We start from the raw sequence: 16373 nt of genomic DNA on the forward strand, positions 1-16373 counted from the left end.
CGAAGCGCATTGAGTGCAAATACATCCTCGGTCTTGCACCGAAACTCACGGTTTCGTACGTATACTTCGTGAGAAATTTAAGTCGTTGCCGAACTCCGCCTAGATTTCATTCGGCTGTTCGTTAAAGAACTTCCGACGAGCTTCGAATAGAATTTGGCTGTTGGTAAAACGACAGCTGCCGCGATTATTTCAATAAAAATCTGAAATCAAAAGTTTCGCGCTATTCCACGAAACTTCGAAATGCAATCAAACATTCGTTCGAAACGAATCCGCGCGTTCGATTGAAAAATATCTGTTGAGCGCGGGCGATTTATTGTCCGTGCATCGGAAATGATGAATAAATGTTTACGGGACAAATTTGTTCCCGATCGGTCGAATTTAACAAAAATCAAGGTGGACGTTGTGGAGCTCTCGCGCGATCCGTTCGATCTCTCTCTCTCTCTCTCTCTCTCGAAAAAAAAATGGAATATGTCAAATCTGGATTATAACGAAGCCTTCCGTGCTCCACTCTGCCATACGGCTCCTCACTTTATTACGCAAATAACGAGAAAACGGGGAGAGTACTGGGCGACAGTTATACCATAAAAAGTCGCTTCGCATGTCTCTCTCTCTCTCTCTCTCTCTCTCTCTCTCTCCAAAAAGTTCGACGGCACTTGAGAAATTTTCATCGCTTTTGTCGCGGGGATAAAACGACTAAGGTCGCCGCAACACGACGCGGTTACGCTGATATTAAAGCGAACGCTCGACAATGCCGCATTCGTAAATTTTGAACAACTCGATAATTGCTCGAGAAAAGATTCCGACTACCGAAATATGTATGTATAAGCTTCATAGACCGTGCTCGGAGTTGGGCATATCTTGTTCGGGTACAATTTTAATCGTTGAAATTATTCGACGTATTTATTCGGACGACGTTTCGTCCGAAAAAGATTTATTCGATATTATTCGAAGCGTTATTCGAACGAAACAATTCATACGATGAATTTGTTCGATCGAATTTGCTCGAATTTGCTCATATTTTACTCGAACAATTTATCGTCGAATAAATTGAACGTAAAACGTCGAGAAAACGTTTCGAGAATGTCAAGTTACTGTTCTATTATATTTTAGGATTATTAGAAAAGAAGATAAATTGTTGTATCGACCATTTATTTTGAAAATGCTGCGAGTCCATTTTTTGTTGTTGTTACGAGAAAATTAAAGGTTAGCATATATATCAGTCGATTCAAAAGTATAAATTAATCGTGTCAAGCCTGGCAATGTTTCTACTAATTTATCGATGTGTAATTTCATCGTATAAATTTTTTTTTAGGCGAATTTAACTAAAATAATATAGATTTACAGACTGTGAATGGACTTGCGTTTATTTTTCAAAATAAACGATTCGTATAGCGCCTGTATTTTGCGACGAATCGATAGTTGTTTACGGTAATAAGACGTCTAGTTTCTTTAGAGAACGACGGAAAGATTTAACTACGTTTTCGGCATCGCCGAAGTGTTCGGCGTTCAGGCTGCCCCAGGTGGAAATATTTTGGCAAATACTTTCCAACTTCCTCCCATAACTTCCTAACTTTCCCGACTTCATGACCAGTGGGAAATGAAGACGTATAGCACCGCCGGTAATTACTTGAACAACAGTGATTTTACACTCGGTTTTTGAAAGACAACCATAAATCTTCGGTCGTTAGTGCTGAGAAGTTTTCGAGCAACTTGATACAAGTTTCTTAGAGCACGCGATGCTTTTAATAGCGTAGATATTTTAAATCCTCGCGGTTTAATTAATATCGCAGGCACTAAATAACAATATAACGAAATTGTTCGGTAAAAGGAAAACCAGAAACGAAGCGACGAAATGATTTCACCAATTTCGTTCGCTTAATATCGCGAGTTCCCCGTTAAAATGTTACGTATGGGAAGCTTTTAACGCCTTAATAAATATCGCTTTGATAAATAACGGCTTGATAAATAACGCCTTGATAAACAACGCCTTGATAAATAACGGCTTGATAAATAACGCCTTGATAAACAACGCCTTGATAAATAACGCCTTGATAAATAACGCCTTGATAAACAACGCCTTGATAAACAACGCCTTGATAAATAACGGCTTGATAAATAACGCCTTGATAAATAACGACTTAAAAATAACGTACGTATAATTTTATAGAATGAAAGTACAAAATTTCGGCTTGGTTTGTTCAATTTTTTGGCAACGTTTTAACATTATTACTTTAATAAACATTTTACATTGCTTTAATAATTTTGAATCGCTTTAATAAACCTTTTAAATTATTTTAATAAATAACTGACACCCACCCAGCGAATACCGTGCGTTTTTCTCGTTTTTAAACGAAAAGCGACACCGTCGAGAGAGTGTCCGCAAGAGAATTTCATTTCCAAAGCGTAAAATTCGTTCTTTTGAAAGTTTCAAGTCGTTCGAATGATTATGAGCCGCGCTATACCTCTTCCGCGGCGAAATGGCTTCTTGATGGGACTAATATTCTCGCCGGTGGAAATTTCAACAAAATCCAGCGGGTCTATAAGGACTCCTGACGGAGCCGATGTTTCACCCATTCCGGGGGAATTTCGGCGAAAGTCCGAGAAAACTCCCGGTGGCCGTCGTTTCTTTTCATTCCCGTGGAGATGGGGGGGAGGTCATCAGCAGTCCGATGATCGTTCCAGGGTCCGCTGATGGGAACTCCGCAGCTCCTCTGCGGGGGCGGTTCCGAACGAAAAATCCGGCGGACCTCGTTCTTCGATTCGCGATCTTTCGCGGATAACTAACCCCGGACTCGAGACGAGGATAGGTCGTGATCTATAGCTTATTAAGCGCCCGTCCTCTCGTCCCTTTACCCTTATCTCTCTATGACCCTCTTTTTAACTTCTAGAGCAGAGTCGTTTCACCTTTTTATGTCACGCTCTCCCGCGTTTCCGGCCGACCGGGCACCTAATCTATTTAATAACGTCGCCGCGAGAGCGGCGTTTTCTACGGTGAAAATGTTAAAAAACCGTACTCTCGTCTATCGTATCGACCGATTTCATCGATCACGCACGGCGCGGCAAAAATCATTTCGAGCTGTTTAAATATCACGATTCCTTCGCGATGTTACGCAAACATGTTGTTCGCGCTTTTTAAGCGGGAATGCGCGACGAATAGATCGCGGATTTTTGCGCGAAATAATGACTGTGGTAATTGTTAGGTTTTCATTTTTCGAGAACTATTAGAAAACGTCTTGTTCGCTGATGGATTCACTTTTGGTTCGCAATAATTCGTTGACATGTTAATTGTTAAGGCGTTATTTATTGTGCGGTTATTTATGAAGGCGTTGTTTATCAAGGCGTTGTTTATCAAGCTGTTATTTATCAAGGCGTTAATTATCAAGGCATTATTTATCAAGGCATTGTTTATCAAGGCGTTATTATTAATATTACTATTATTAATATTATTGATAATATTATTATTATTAATATTATTATTAATATTATTATTATTAATATTATTATTATTAATATTATTATTATTAAGGCGTTATTTATCAAGGCGTTAAGTATTAAGGAAATATATATTAAGACGTTATTTATCAAGCCGTTATTTATTAATCCTAAAAACCCTAAATTAGTCTCGCAATGCCAGCACTATGAAGCGCATAAAATTAACGTTGTAAATATCCATCTAATCGTCCAATTGTCAAAAATAAATTACTCACAGCCTTGACATAACCTTGACATAACCGTGAACAAAGAATCGATAGGCGACTTGGTCTAATGTCAAGGTGCGCCCGATAAGAAGTTTTCGGTACTCGATCGACGGCCCAACGGCCCGCGCGCGTTCCCCCGCCGTCTAAAATAATTTCTAGCAGGTAGGAGAGATCTAATTGGATTGGCCGTGAGTCAAGTGGCCCTTCATGCAATTTAAACAGAGGTGAATTGGTGCTCGGCATAGTTCGGGACCGTAACAGCTCTCCATCCGATAAATTGGCCTTTGAAAGACGCGACGCGGACTGGAAGAACCCGCAGGAACGACGACCGTTACAATAAGTTCCACTGAATTACGACGGAAGTGGGGGGTTAGGTGCCAAACGAGGGGGATGAGAGAGAGAGAGAGAGAGAGAGAGCGAGAGGCGGGGGGGTTAATTATAATTCTAGCCGGGTGACGATACTCGGAGCGGAGGTTTCTTTTGTCGTTTCGCGGCCGCCTTCACGCCCGACCTACGACCCGCAGAACTTCCATCGCGGTTCATTGACGTGGGAAAAGAGCGAACCCGCGGGAGCCGCCCGGTTTACGGTGAGTTATAGCGCGTGCCGTTTTCATAATTCTTCGCGAACGTTGCCGCGGTCTGTTTCGAGTTGGCTCATCGGACAATCCCAGATGTTCCTGCAACAAGATATCGATCGCGTTGTCTGGCAATCTCCTCTTCGCGAATCTCGAAGATGCAAACTGTATCGGCAATTTGGTAGCTTTGATAGAACAAAAATTTTTTTCTCAACAAAAATTTCGTTTTGCGAGCTCGTTAAAGAAGCACGCGATTCAGCGAACGACGGGGCTTCTACGAGATAAGATTTTGAGAACACCAGAAAAATGTCGGAAGGTTTTTCTTCTTTCTCGCGAAAGAACGAAACAACTTTCCGAACGACCCGATAATATTAACAGCTGCGACAACTGCGATATTCGATGTTAACCCTTTGCACTCGAATGGCGACTCTGTGGCGCCAACTAAGAATTGCTATACTATTTTTCAAAATCATTCCAAGAGCATCGGACTCGTTTATATTTTTAAAAAAGAGCTATTCAAATTGCATCGTACTTGCCAATAGGCTAAATTTCATATGCATAAATCGCAATAAATTATATAAAACAGAAATACTGTAGATCAGAAATCATGTTTTGGATTTCGAATTCGAATAGCTTCGACTGCGAAGGGTTAACGGTGGCATAATTTCGTAAAAGGGGATGGTATAACGATAAATCTGGATTCATTTCGTTGCTCGAACTTTCTGCTTTCGCCAACATTTGTTAACTTTTTCGTTTAACTGTTTTTGCATTACACAGAAGACGAGGAACCGAGGACACGTTTTTCCTGGAAATTGTTGGAGATCGAAACGTCTTAAAAAATATCGGAGAATTTCGTTCCTCTCGCTGGTTCTACGATAAATATGACGGTGAATAAATAACGATGAATCGTTTCAGCGAGGAATCGACGTCGACGTCGATCTCCTTCAATTTTTGGCGAAAATCTGCGTTCTCCGGGGACTCGAAATATTTTTAACGACGTCTAGACCGCGGATTCGATGGATTCGTCGCAAAAAACGATCGAATCGCGGACACGGTAACAACATTTAGGAAATTGAGAAATCCTACCGCACTATTTCTAATTCGCTGAAACTATTTTCTGGCAAGAAATAAATGTCTGCGCAGTTATCGCGCGTTGCGATCGGCATAACTTTAATTTGGCATAAAAATTCGCGGTCTAACGCGCGACGTTCGAAACGTTCGATACGACTGACGTTTAATCGCGGTCTCTTTCGGCATCGTTTAAAGCATAAAATATGTACGGACAATGCGAATCGCCGTCATTAAAATACTGCAAGTGTTGCAGTCTAGAGAGGCTCCGATTCTCGCGGATGCTAATGGCGAATAAATTTGACGTGCTCGGTTTTCAGCTGAGTTATTATTACTTGCTCTCTTCCGTATCCGAACCCCGTTATATTTCAATGGCTGTCAGTAAATTGGAAAACGCTCTCCGCTTATTATGCCGAGTCATACTGTTATTTTATGATAACAGTGTTTCTCGAAAAGCCATAAAACCGCTTGTAAAATTCGTTTCCCTCTCTTCCTCTCCCGTCCTTTTTATTTCCTGGATTCCCGATGCCGACGAAATTAGGTGACATAAAAATCGATTTATTTATTCCAGTGGTAGATCAAGTTTAAAAAAAGAAGAAAAAAGAACAGCGAGACGAGCGAGAGAGAACAGCTTCGGTTTTCGCTTCGAATAAATCACCCCGTTCCGTTGAATCGTCCCGGTCAATTCGACAAATTCCGCGTAGCCGTGCAACACGAAATATCTCCGACAGGAAAATGGAAATACCGCGAGATCTTGGGATCGCGTCCCCCCCCCCCTTTCCCGCGGAAGAAATCATTTATCACGGGATCTTACAAGCGCGCCGAACGAACAACGTTGAAGGTGAAACGTGACAGCAGGTGAAAGAAACGCCGCGGCGCGTATGCGCGAAATGAGTTTCAAGTTTTCAAATTTCATTCCGCCCGCTGGAAATCGCCGGGAGTTCCTACGTCTACGCGTTTCTATGGAACGAGATATAGAAAACTTCCGAACAGGCATTAGGTTGATGTAAAAGTTCCGCCATACGTTTTCCGGCCGCGGGGCTGCATACACACGGAAGCCGAAACTTTCATAAAATAAAATCGAACGCGGCTTTCCACTTTGGTTTTAAACATCTTATGAAATCCAATATGTGAAAATTTCTTGCGATCTCCGACGGTATTCGGTTCCTCCGTGGCTTCTTACGTGTAGCCTTATGTCAGACGCGGCGCGGGACGGCGATGCAGAAATTGCGAAACGTGGAGAATTTTAGCCGTCGGTGCGAGCGCGCGCGCGCGCGCTGCGGAGACCGATGTAATTGGAAAAAAAAGCGACGAGCTGTAACGAAACGTTAATTAGATTTCGCAACCGATAACTGGACTGCGAATTTTGATGGAACGTAATACGCCGGACGACTGCTGCGCCGGTTATGGCAAAATATTATGCAGTTGCCGCGAGCCGCCGAGCAAATGCAATTCCGGATAAACAAAGCGAAAGACGGCCTTTATAAAATGGATTCGCGTTTACGTTGCGGACGTCGCCGTGTAAATGTATCAAGACTTCGCTGGAACAATTTACGAGCGCTAAAGACGCCTCGTGTTATAAAAAGAAATGGGAACTTGAAACGCCCGCAGCTGTGTCGCCTGGGCTAGAGAACGACGAGCGATTCTCTGTATGAAGCACGTACGTAAGAGAGAAACGTGTTGTCTTTAATGTTGTCGCCCAACTGCGTCGGCCGGTTTGTCGTTACAAATTTCTGCGCCGCAGATATGATAGTAATTTCTCCCGGAAATGCTTGGAGGTCGGAATTGAAACCGGCAGATCCGAGAATACTAAATCGCGATTCTTCGGGCTTTTTTATTTCGAATTTTTTGCCACGATTCGAAGGCAATTCGGAGGCCGCGTGACACGATTCGAAGGCAATTCGGAGGCCACGTGATACGATTCGAAGGCAATTCGAAGACAATTCGAAGGCCACATGGCACGATTCGAAGATGGTTCGAAGACAATTCGGAGGTAACATGAAACGATTCGAAGGCAATTCAAAGGCAATTGGGAGATCACATGAAACGATTCGAAGGCAATTCGAAGATAATTCGAAGGCAATTCAGAGGCAATTCGGAGGCCACATGCTACGACTCAAAGATAATTCGAATACAATTCGGAGGCAATTCGGAGGCCACTTGCTACGATTCGAAGGCAATTCAGATGCCAGTTGACACTATTCGAAGGCAATTCAAAAGCCAGTTGACACTATTCGAAGGCAATTCAAAAACCAGTTGACACTATTCGAAGGCAATTCAGAGGCCACGTGACACGATTCGAAGGGAATTCGAAAGCCACGTAACACGATTTTATTCGACATCGTCGAACGAAATACTTGTCCAGATAACAATTAAACCCGATCAGATTTAGTCGAATAAAAATTCGTCCGAATTTATTCGACTTATTTATCGCACATTGATGTATTTATATATTATCAAACATTTGTTGTCCGAATTGATTTCTACAAGAATTGTTTCGGAAAACGTTCGATTTGTATAACAAGTAAATAAATAAAGTGTAATCATGTATAACATATAATCGTGATTACCGATTAATCGATCAACGATTACACGATTACTTTTCGTATACCGATTACGAAAGTAATCGCACGCAATAATCGATTACTGGCCGACTCCGGCTGAAAGCGCGGCAAAGGCGGAGAGAATCGTTCCAATCAAGAAGATCGATTCTAATCTGCAGTTCCATTTCCAGCCCGAAACGACTGTCGTCTTCGCGTTCGGGCTTCGCAAGGTATTCTTTGGCGGCCGTTACAATTACAATAAAGTTTCAATGAGCCCTGTTCCAGCAGGATCTTGTAGGGCGGTTCAGAACGTATCCCGCTATTAGTACAGTCCAGCGGTTATTGTGCGAGTAAGAATATGATGATCGTGATGGTACGTTGGGTAGTTTCCAACATTATTAACGGGAAAGAGGGGCTTTCGCGCAGGAGCCCCGGTATTCTTGGCACATCCCGTTTTCCGCGGCAAGAAAGCACGATCGCGTTCGCCGTTCTATCCGCTCGCCGAGAACCACCGATCTCTCATTTGCGCCGGGGCGAATTCTCAAATTCGAAAATAATTCAAATCCGTTAGCGGAACCACCGTGATTTATAATACCGCGTCGTCGGAGCGGGACCCGCCGCTCTTTGCGGTCAGTTTCGAGTTTTAATCCGATTTGCGAAAGCCCGGCGCGCCGGCGCGCATATTTTTCGGAGAAATTTCCGCGATTTTCTGTTGCCGCGAGGAGAGCGACCGGTGCGCGATACATCGAGACTCTGCGTGTAATTGAATCATTTGTCCGTTGGCGGACGAAGAACTTTACAGAGTGTATTGTTCACTGCGAGTACGAATACAACTTGCAGTCATTGTCTGTCATTTTCGAACGAGCTTTCCACCGAGGTCATTATCGCGGACTTCGCTCATTACGTCCACCTCCTTGTACCTTGCACTAATTGTAGGCGCATATAACGAGGCTCCGCGCTCCGTTTTCTAAATATACGGTTATTCGTTGTTGTTCCACTCTTACGGGGAGAACAATAATAAATATCTAATAATCTCCGAACGATGTTCACTCGAGCGCGACAAAGGGCCAATTTTTGCGCGAACGCCCAAAACTCGTTCGTTAATTACAGCGATCCGCGGGGGCAGAGCTCCGTTTTATCGATTCGTCGTCTGCAGGTTGTCGGGTTCATTAAAATTGAACGTTTCGAAATGCGCGAATGCCGACCGACGTTCAAACGCGCATCCGCAAATACTTATGCCACGGTTAGGCTCGCTCCTGCGTCGATGCCAGTCGGCGAAATCTCGGTTTCCGGCTAAAATTTCAAAGTAATTGGCATCCCTTTCATGTAGGCAAATTCAACCGCACTTTAATAGTATGACATGTTGCGTGTGTCAAGATAACCGGTTCAGTGGTTTACCTGCTACCACTTCGGATTAGTACTGCGGCTTTCTCGTTTGTCGAATTACTGGGATTACCCAGATTACACGGATCGTACAAGTACGATACGTCTAATGCGAGTTATTCCGCGCATATCTTACTGTCAGAGATCGCCGGTGTTTAATCGATTAATTAAATTGCACGCCGCTTCGAGTCGCGACGCATGAAAATCGCTCTTACCGCCGAATTATGCCGATGCCGTTCGACCGAGGATCGCCTCGAATCTACGCGTTTCCATCTTAGCGCGATTACATTCGTTGTTTCCGGGAAACTGGCTAGTTTCTGAAATATGCATTGCGACTCGCGATTTGTATAGATCATTTATAGATCGCGGATTTGATGCGTTTATCAGGGAATCAGAAACGCGAAACGTTGGCCACTTCGAAAGAGTTTCGAATAACATTCTTCCATCGAATTGTTCTATTACACATATCATTTAGTTATTATATTATTATATATATATATATATAATTTAGTTCGCGCAGTCTTCGTTGCACATAATTTGTTGCCATTTCGCCGCAGATCTTCGCGCGTATCCGTTATTTTAGACTCTAACGTGAGAAATAGAGAAAGCAGGAAAATGTTTTCGCGTTAAAAATACACGTTCGAATTCGATTGAAATCCGATAAACGAAGAAAAAGCTGTCGTTTAGTCTCCGAAAAATCGAGGGAACTTACCGGTGACGTTCAGCATAATATGATGAACGTTGTTGCACTTCCGGTTCACGGTCAGATACGTAGCTTCGCACTTGTACAGCCCCTCGTCCTCGATCTTAACGTCCGTTATCTTCAGATACGACGTCGTCATGTTCTTCGTGTACTCTATGTTCGATCTGCAACAACGAAACGGACGACAGTTGATAATTCGAACGAAAAGTCGTCACGGTGTCCACCCGGAAGAATATTTATCCGTCGATCGTTTAAACGAAGCGACGCGATCGAAACGGTCGAGCCGAGCCGTCTTCCCGTGAAACGCGATCAACGCCAGATTCTCGAAACTAGGGTCTATAAACTGTGATAGAATAATATTCTTACTTGTACACGGATTACACGCGGCTTGCCGTCGTTAATATATAACGCATTTGCAATCCTATTAGCATCGAGTAATGAATAGAACAATGAATCGGATCAACCTGCTCGTTATATTGCTAAATCGATACCGCTTTACTTATGCCGTTAAGGAAACAATGGCATTAGAATTTATGCGACAGAATCGCGCATCCGATTTACCCCCGCGGCTATTATGGCAATTCCTCCGGCGGCGCCGGTTACAATTGCCGGTGCGCGTTTAACATAATTGATATTATTAAAATTCCGTCTTTCGAGCGACAACGGATCGCAATTTACCCGTTTGCGTTGCCGTAATTAAGCGTTCCGACACGGAACAACAAATACACGTTGTTCGCGTGTTGTTAACTCGCGTATACACGTGCGCACAATAAAATTTATGTAATTATATTGTCGTTGTATATACATATATATGTGTATATTTACTCGTCGCCGTCCGGTCAGATTGCAAGCGAAATCATGGAGATTTAAAGAAAAAATGATTAACTTCTTCGTTCGTTGCACTCGGTTGGTATTAATTGAGAACTGAATTAACAAATGTAGTAGTTATTTAATTCTTTTCGAGCGAAACTTTATTTCCCGCGTACTTGTCGTTATTATAGGTTTTATTATTGTATAATCATCATATAATCGTTGTTATATATTAATATATAATATATCTACATTATATTATATAATTAATATATTATATATTGTATATATATATATGATTAATAATATAATGATTAAATATGCGACGATTGTATCTCCGCGCAAACATTATAATCTATTTAGTAATTATATACTAAACATTTTATATAATTATGTTCTACTTCGACAAAACGGAGACAAATAAATATCGCGGGTCCGTAATTTGGATCCGCGCGACGAAAAGAACGCGCGTTAATTAGCTTAGACGAGCTAGGAACGGTTTACTCGTGATCGTAAAACAGACGGTAATGGCTCCTCTTATTGCAATTAGCTATTCCGACAATCATAGCTCCGAATGTCCCCGCGTTTATGTCGATATTGTAGTTTCGGTTTGTTAGCATGAATGCTTAGGCAATCGCGGCACCGATGTGTATCTGGTGAGCGACGTAATATCCGAATGGCAGTGATAACTGTTATTAACCGGCGCGTTTGTTCATTAATGCTATGCATTTCTGTTGACTGCCGGCGAAATGATACACGCGTCGGCTGTTCAAATATGTTTTCAGCTGTATCGAAAACAGTTTGTCCCCCTTCCCCGCGTTCCCCGCGCGCTATGTCCATTTAGGTCGCCGTTGCCGTGGCTGCTTCAAGAAATTTCGCCGAATCTCGCGAATCGATCGTTGTCGGCTATCGCTGACGATTCACGCTCGATTACTTCATCTTTCCATCCGGATCGTATCGTAGAACGTGTTTCAATTACGAAATCGACGGGACGCCGATGCGAATAATGCAAAAACCGAGCGAATGGAATCCGAGTCAGACATCGTTCGATTAAAAATTTTAATCTGCCGAGTTTCCAGCATCGGATCGGTGATCTTCGGATTTCGTTCCGACGATTATGCGCGATTTAGGGCGACGCGACATTAGCACTATATTACATTAGCACTATTACAGGTGTCCCAAAAATGTCTCGCAATTCGAAAGTGGCGGGTTCCTCGGGTCATTCGAAGTAACTTTTTCCTTCACAAAAATTTTCTCCGAGGCACCGTTAACGAGTTATTAACGAAATACAGTGACCAATGAGAGACGAGCTCGGCTGGCGCGAGGCGACCGAGCCAATGAGCGGAACCGGGCTTTGTGTGCTGGTTGGCTGGGCCGTCTCGCGTCGGCCGTACTCGATTCTCATTGGTCACTGTTTTTCATTGATAACTCGTTAACGGTGCCTCGGAGAACATTTTTGTAAAGAAAGAAGCTGCTTCGAGTGATCCGAGGAGCCCGCCATTTCCGGATTGCGAGACATTTTTGGGACACCCTGTATCACTACGTTTCCGCCGTAATTGTTAACGGGACGCATCGTTGTCGCCGGAAGAACCATCGCCGACTCCGTGACAATCGAAACTAATAAACCCGGCTGCTGGACACTGGGCGAATTTGATATCCAACGACCGGTCAAAGAAACAAGAGAGAGGCCGCGGATTCCGCCGGAAAGAAGGAGAAATCGCATTAACGGGCCAGAGAACGGAACCGGGCGCGCGTTCATAACGGATAACAGGTGAAACGGCCGGGGCGAAGCCTTTGATCTGAACGGGAGCGGAGCACCCGTCGGCCCGAATGGCTACGCGAAAGCATCAAACGAGACTAAACAATCCTCCTCTCCGCGATTATAGGAATTCTCCGGAACGTTAGCATCATCCTAGTTTTAGATCCGTGTCCTCCGGCGTCGCTGAGAGCTACAACGCAGCGACGAAAAGATAGCGTGCCGCGTAATTCCGTTAACTTTCGGATGCACCGAGTCGCTCAACATTTTCGTTCGAAATCATATTAAGTTTCCCCGAGTTGTTAGTGCGGATCTCTCTCGACGAAATCCGTGTATTTTCCGTCATACCGCCACCGAACACCGACTCGATAATACAGGGTGGCCTAAAAATGTCTCGCAATCGGATATTGGGCTTCTCGAGGCCATTCGAAGTAACTTTTTCCTTAGCGAAAATGCGATCCGAGGCTCCGTTTACGAGTTATTAACGAAAAACACTGGCCAATGAGAGGCGAGCTCGGCTGGCGCGAGGCGGCGCGAGCAGACGAGGCGCAGTTCCGCTGATTGGCTCGGCCGCGTAGCGCTAGGCGAGCTCCCCTCTCATTGGTCACTGTTTTTCATTGATAACTCGTTAACGACGCCTCGCAGAAAATTTTTGTAAAGGAAAGAGTTGCTTCGAATGACCTCAGGAATCACCCCTTCCTATATTTTAATATAATTACGAGGCGCCCTGTCAAAACGGTTATCTCTAACGCGAACTTATAAATAATAAATCACGATATTACATCTTTTCTACAGAAAACGAAATTTACAGTATTAACCGAGGCACGTTAACCGATTTTCATGAATCATGGGTACACAGTAACTGGTTCCAGAACGCTTTCTTTTCTCTAACATTCGAAGAAGATTCGGTACTCGTTCCATGGTAAAGATATCGTTGAAATAAACTTCGAAATTCACCCCTTTCGGTGCTCAAGAAATGTCGATTAAATCGCTAAAGTTGTTTTCGGAACTCCCGAGGGCGCAGTAATTGGCGCCCTCTACCCTATCGCCGCGATCGAAGAAGATATCTCTGGGCGACTGTACGCGAGTGCGAGCTTTTTGTGTGACAGCGAGTGCGTATATATTGTCTAGCTCGGTGCTCGAAATCCAGGGAAATTCGAAATCCAGGTGCGGGTGCCGGGAAACGATATTTCGAGTCTAGAACGCAAATATTCCGTTATATAGCCGCGCGCCGGATATCTTCCGGTTCAGCTAATCCTCTTTGTCGAGACCGACCGCGCAAAACCAAGGCGTTTGCTCGTGTTCACTCGCGTTTGCCCGTGTTTGCTCGCGTTTATCGGCAAGCTTAAACGCAGTTCTGTTAATCGACGCTGTTCGATGCCGAGTAAAGTAGTCGCGACGTTCCCGGACGGCGTGTCGTTAATCTGCGTTCGATTTACGACGCTTTCCGAGAGAGAGAGAGAGAGAGTGAGAGAGAGAGAGAGAGAGAGAGAGAGAGGGAAGGCTTTCCCGAAGAACGTGGAACGCCATTAATAGGCTGTTAACTCTCTATTACGCGTCTGACACGGTGAATAGTGGGTGCACTGAGGAAACGTGTACGCTGCCGTTCGTAAGTATCCAGTCGCCTAACAAATTCGGGCGAATCGACTCCGTTAATACTGTAGCGACGTTACTATTTTCTCGGGGTGATTCGAAGATTTCGGTCCTGTCGATGCGATTTTTATTTAACCGGCTCAGTTGGCTTGTAGAGATTGTAGACTGCCTATAATTATTTATTTATTTATTTAGCTCATGTTCTATCGTTATTATTATATCTTGCATCGTATATTACATTGTACATTATCAGCCTTGTGTAACTTACGTTCTTATTGCGACGTACACGAGCTACGATAGATTTGTATTCCGAAAGAGTCGATTTTCTATTGATCCTTTTAAATTGCTAATATAAGCACGATAATCGTAATTTTAAGGTCCACGATCCGGGAAACAAATTATGCGAGAATGTTTAAGAAGACTAGACATCGCAAGATCGCGGATCTTTATGCAAAATTCTTTGATTCGATTGCAGGAGACAAGCATAAGTCTTCTTCCTTTTGTAATCATTTTATTAAATAGTTCGTATCGATACATCAAGATTCGTAGCTTCTTTGAATCTTTCCATCGTTTTCAATTATGCGCACACATTTTCGCGAAAAATGCAAACGATCCGTAGTATTCGATCGATCATTATTAACCCTTTGCACTCGAAGCTATTTTAACTGAAAATATAAAATCATTTTTCTAACTTATAGTATTTCTACTTTTTATGACGAAATGCATTTTATGCATATGAAATTGACTCTTGTGTTTGACTCTTAAACTTTGTTAATATTAAAATTATCTTAAAAGGTGATACAACAAATTTTAGTGGTGCCTCGGAGTCACCACTCGAGTGCAAAGGGTTAAACGTTATTTAATTTACGATCCGAAGGTATTCTCGCGGCAGTTCTCAGTCCGAATTTCCAAAGGACGGAATTAACACAATAATTCCATTGAATTCTGTAATCTGCGTATCCTGATACGAGATTAATATAATTAGTAATTATGGGCAGGGTCAAGATTACCCTATTAGCAGGGACGGAATACAGGGACGAGGCATTAATCAAGCATTCCGTTTGTCAGATGGTCCGTCCTACAGATTGACGTACGAATCGCCATGAGCATTCTGTCCAATCCTTTAACCTCCCGATGACCAATATCACACCGTGACACGGCAATACGTTCCTAATCGGCAGGATCAACCGTGTCAAAACGCTTACGTCATTTGATAAACGATCCGATAGAAATATGTATAGCATATTGACTGTTCTGACGAAACGCTATTGTTGAACATGTCGCGATAGAGTTCTGCGACTGTCACGTTCGCGGAACTGACGGCACACAGGCTCGCACGCGTAATTATTAATTATCACAGAAATCATTTATTCGATCGTTCGAATCAATCTATACTTATTCCTCATAGTTCGAACGAATTTATATTTATTCCTCATAGTTCGAATAAATCTATATTTAATCCCTATAGTCCGAATATAAATTTATTTAGTCGGCAGTTTCGAATCGAATTTATTCATTCGACATACAATTAAATACGAATTAATTACGAATAAACGAAGGATTTCAGTTTCTCTCAGTTGACTTTATGCAATATCTCTCAGATTCGAACGTTTAATCTAGCACAGTTTTACAGAAGAAAGTAATGCTTTGTTATTCGAGAAATACATCAACAATTCCATTAAATGGGATTAAATGAAATTAAACGAAGTTTGTACTGTATAACTTCATTAAATGTAATTAAACGAAATTTGTACTTGTATAATTTCATTAAACGAAATTTCATGAAACGCATTCGCTTAACGCGAATTCGTTCTGTTTGCGAAAGTGTTGGCAAACTTTTTGTAATACAATTTCCACCGAATTTACGTGCAACAGAATCCCGTCGAAGCAACGATAAAATCATCGCGTTTCGACGCGCGCAAATAAAAATCCATAGGAGCTTCGTTAAAACAAAAATCGAACAGAAATCCATGGTCTAACGAATAAAGCCGATAAATTGTTTACGCGACGCGTATCGAAGATTCGTCGTACCTTCGATTCCTTTCGAAAACGTTCGAGAACCCGTGGAAACAGAGTGTATTTTTTTGCATCGCGAAGCTATCGGTTATTCTTAATCTGGCCCGGGGATCGGTGCAAGAAGCGAAGTGCATTCGCTGTCTAAAATAGATGCAAAGTGAAGTAGAGTAATTTTAGCGTATCGCTTTTCTAACGAGAGTTCTGAAACGAAACTTTCTTTTTTTTCCC

General features: G+C 42.8%; 1 protein-coding gene and 1 long non-coding RNA gene across 10 annotated transcripts in view; one reads left to right on the forward strand and one right to left on the reverse strand.

The window, feature by feature from the left end:
* Nucleotides 1-16373, reverse strand: part of nrm (neuromusculin) — a 533882-nt gene that overhangs the window by 123357 nt on the left and 394152 nt on the right. For all 9 annotated transcript variants that reach the window (XM_033487004.2, XM_033487002.2, XM_033486998.2 and 6 more), the window contains exon 3: nt 9980-10134. In XM_033487004.2, coding sequence (XP_033342895.2) covers nt 9980-10134 — 155 coding nt within the window. The remainder of the gene's footprint in view (nt 1-9979; nt 10135-16373) is intronic.
* LOC143258837 (uncharacterized) overlaps nt 4195-16373 on the forward strand; it is a 165110-nt gene continuing 152931 nt past the window's right edge. Inside the window, exon 1 of the long non-coding RNA XR_013032731.1 lies at nt 4195-4285. This is a non-coding gene — a long non-coding RNA (uncharacterized LOC143258837). The remainder of the gene's footprint in view (nt 4286-16373) is intronic.

Source organism: Megalopta genalis, chromosome 2, assembly GCF_051020955.1.
Source record: "Megalopta genalis isolate 19385.01 chromosome 2, iyMegGena1_principal, whole genome shotgun sequence".
Lineage (NCBI taxonomy): Eukaryota > Metazoa > Arthropoda > Insecta > Hymenoptera > Halictidae > Megalopta > Megalopta genalis.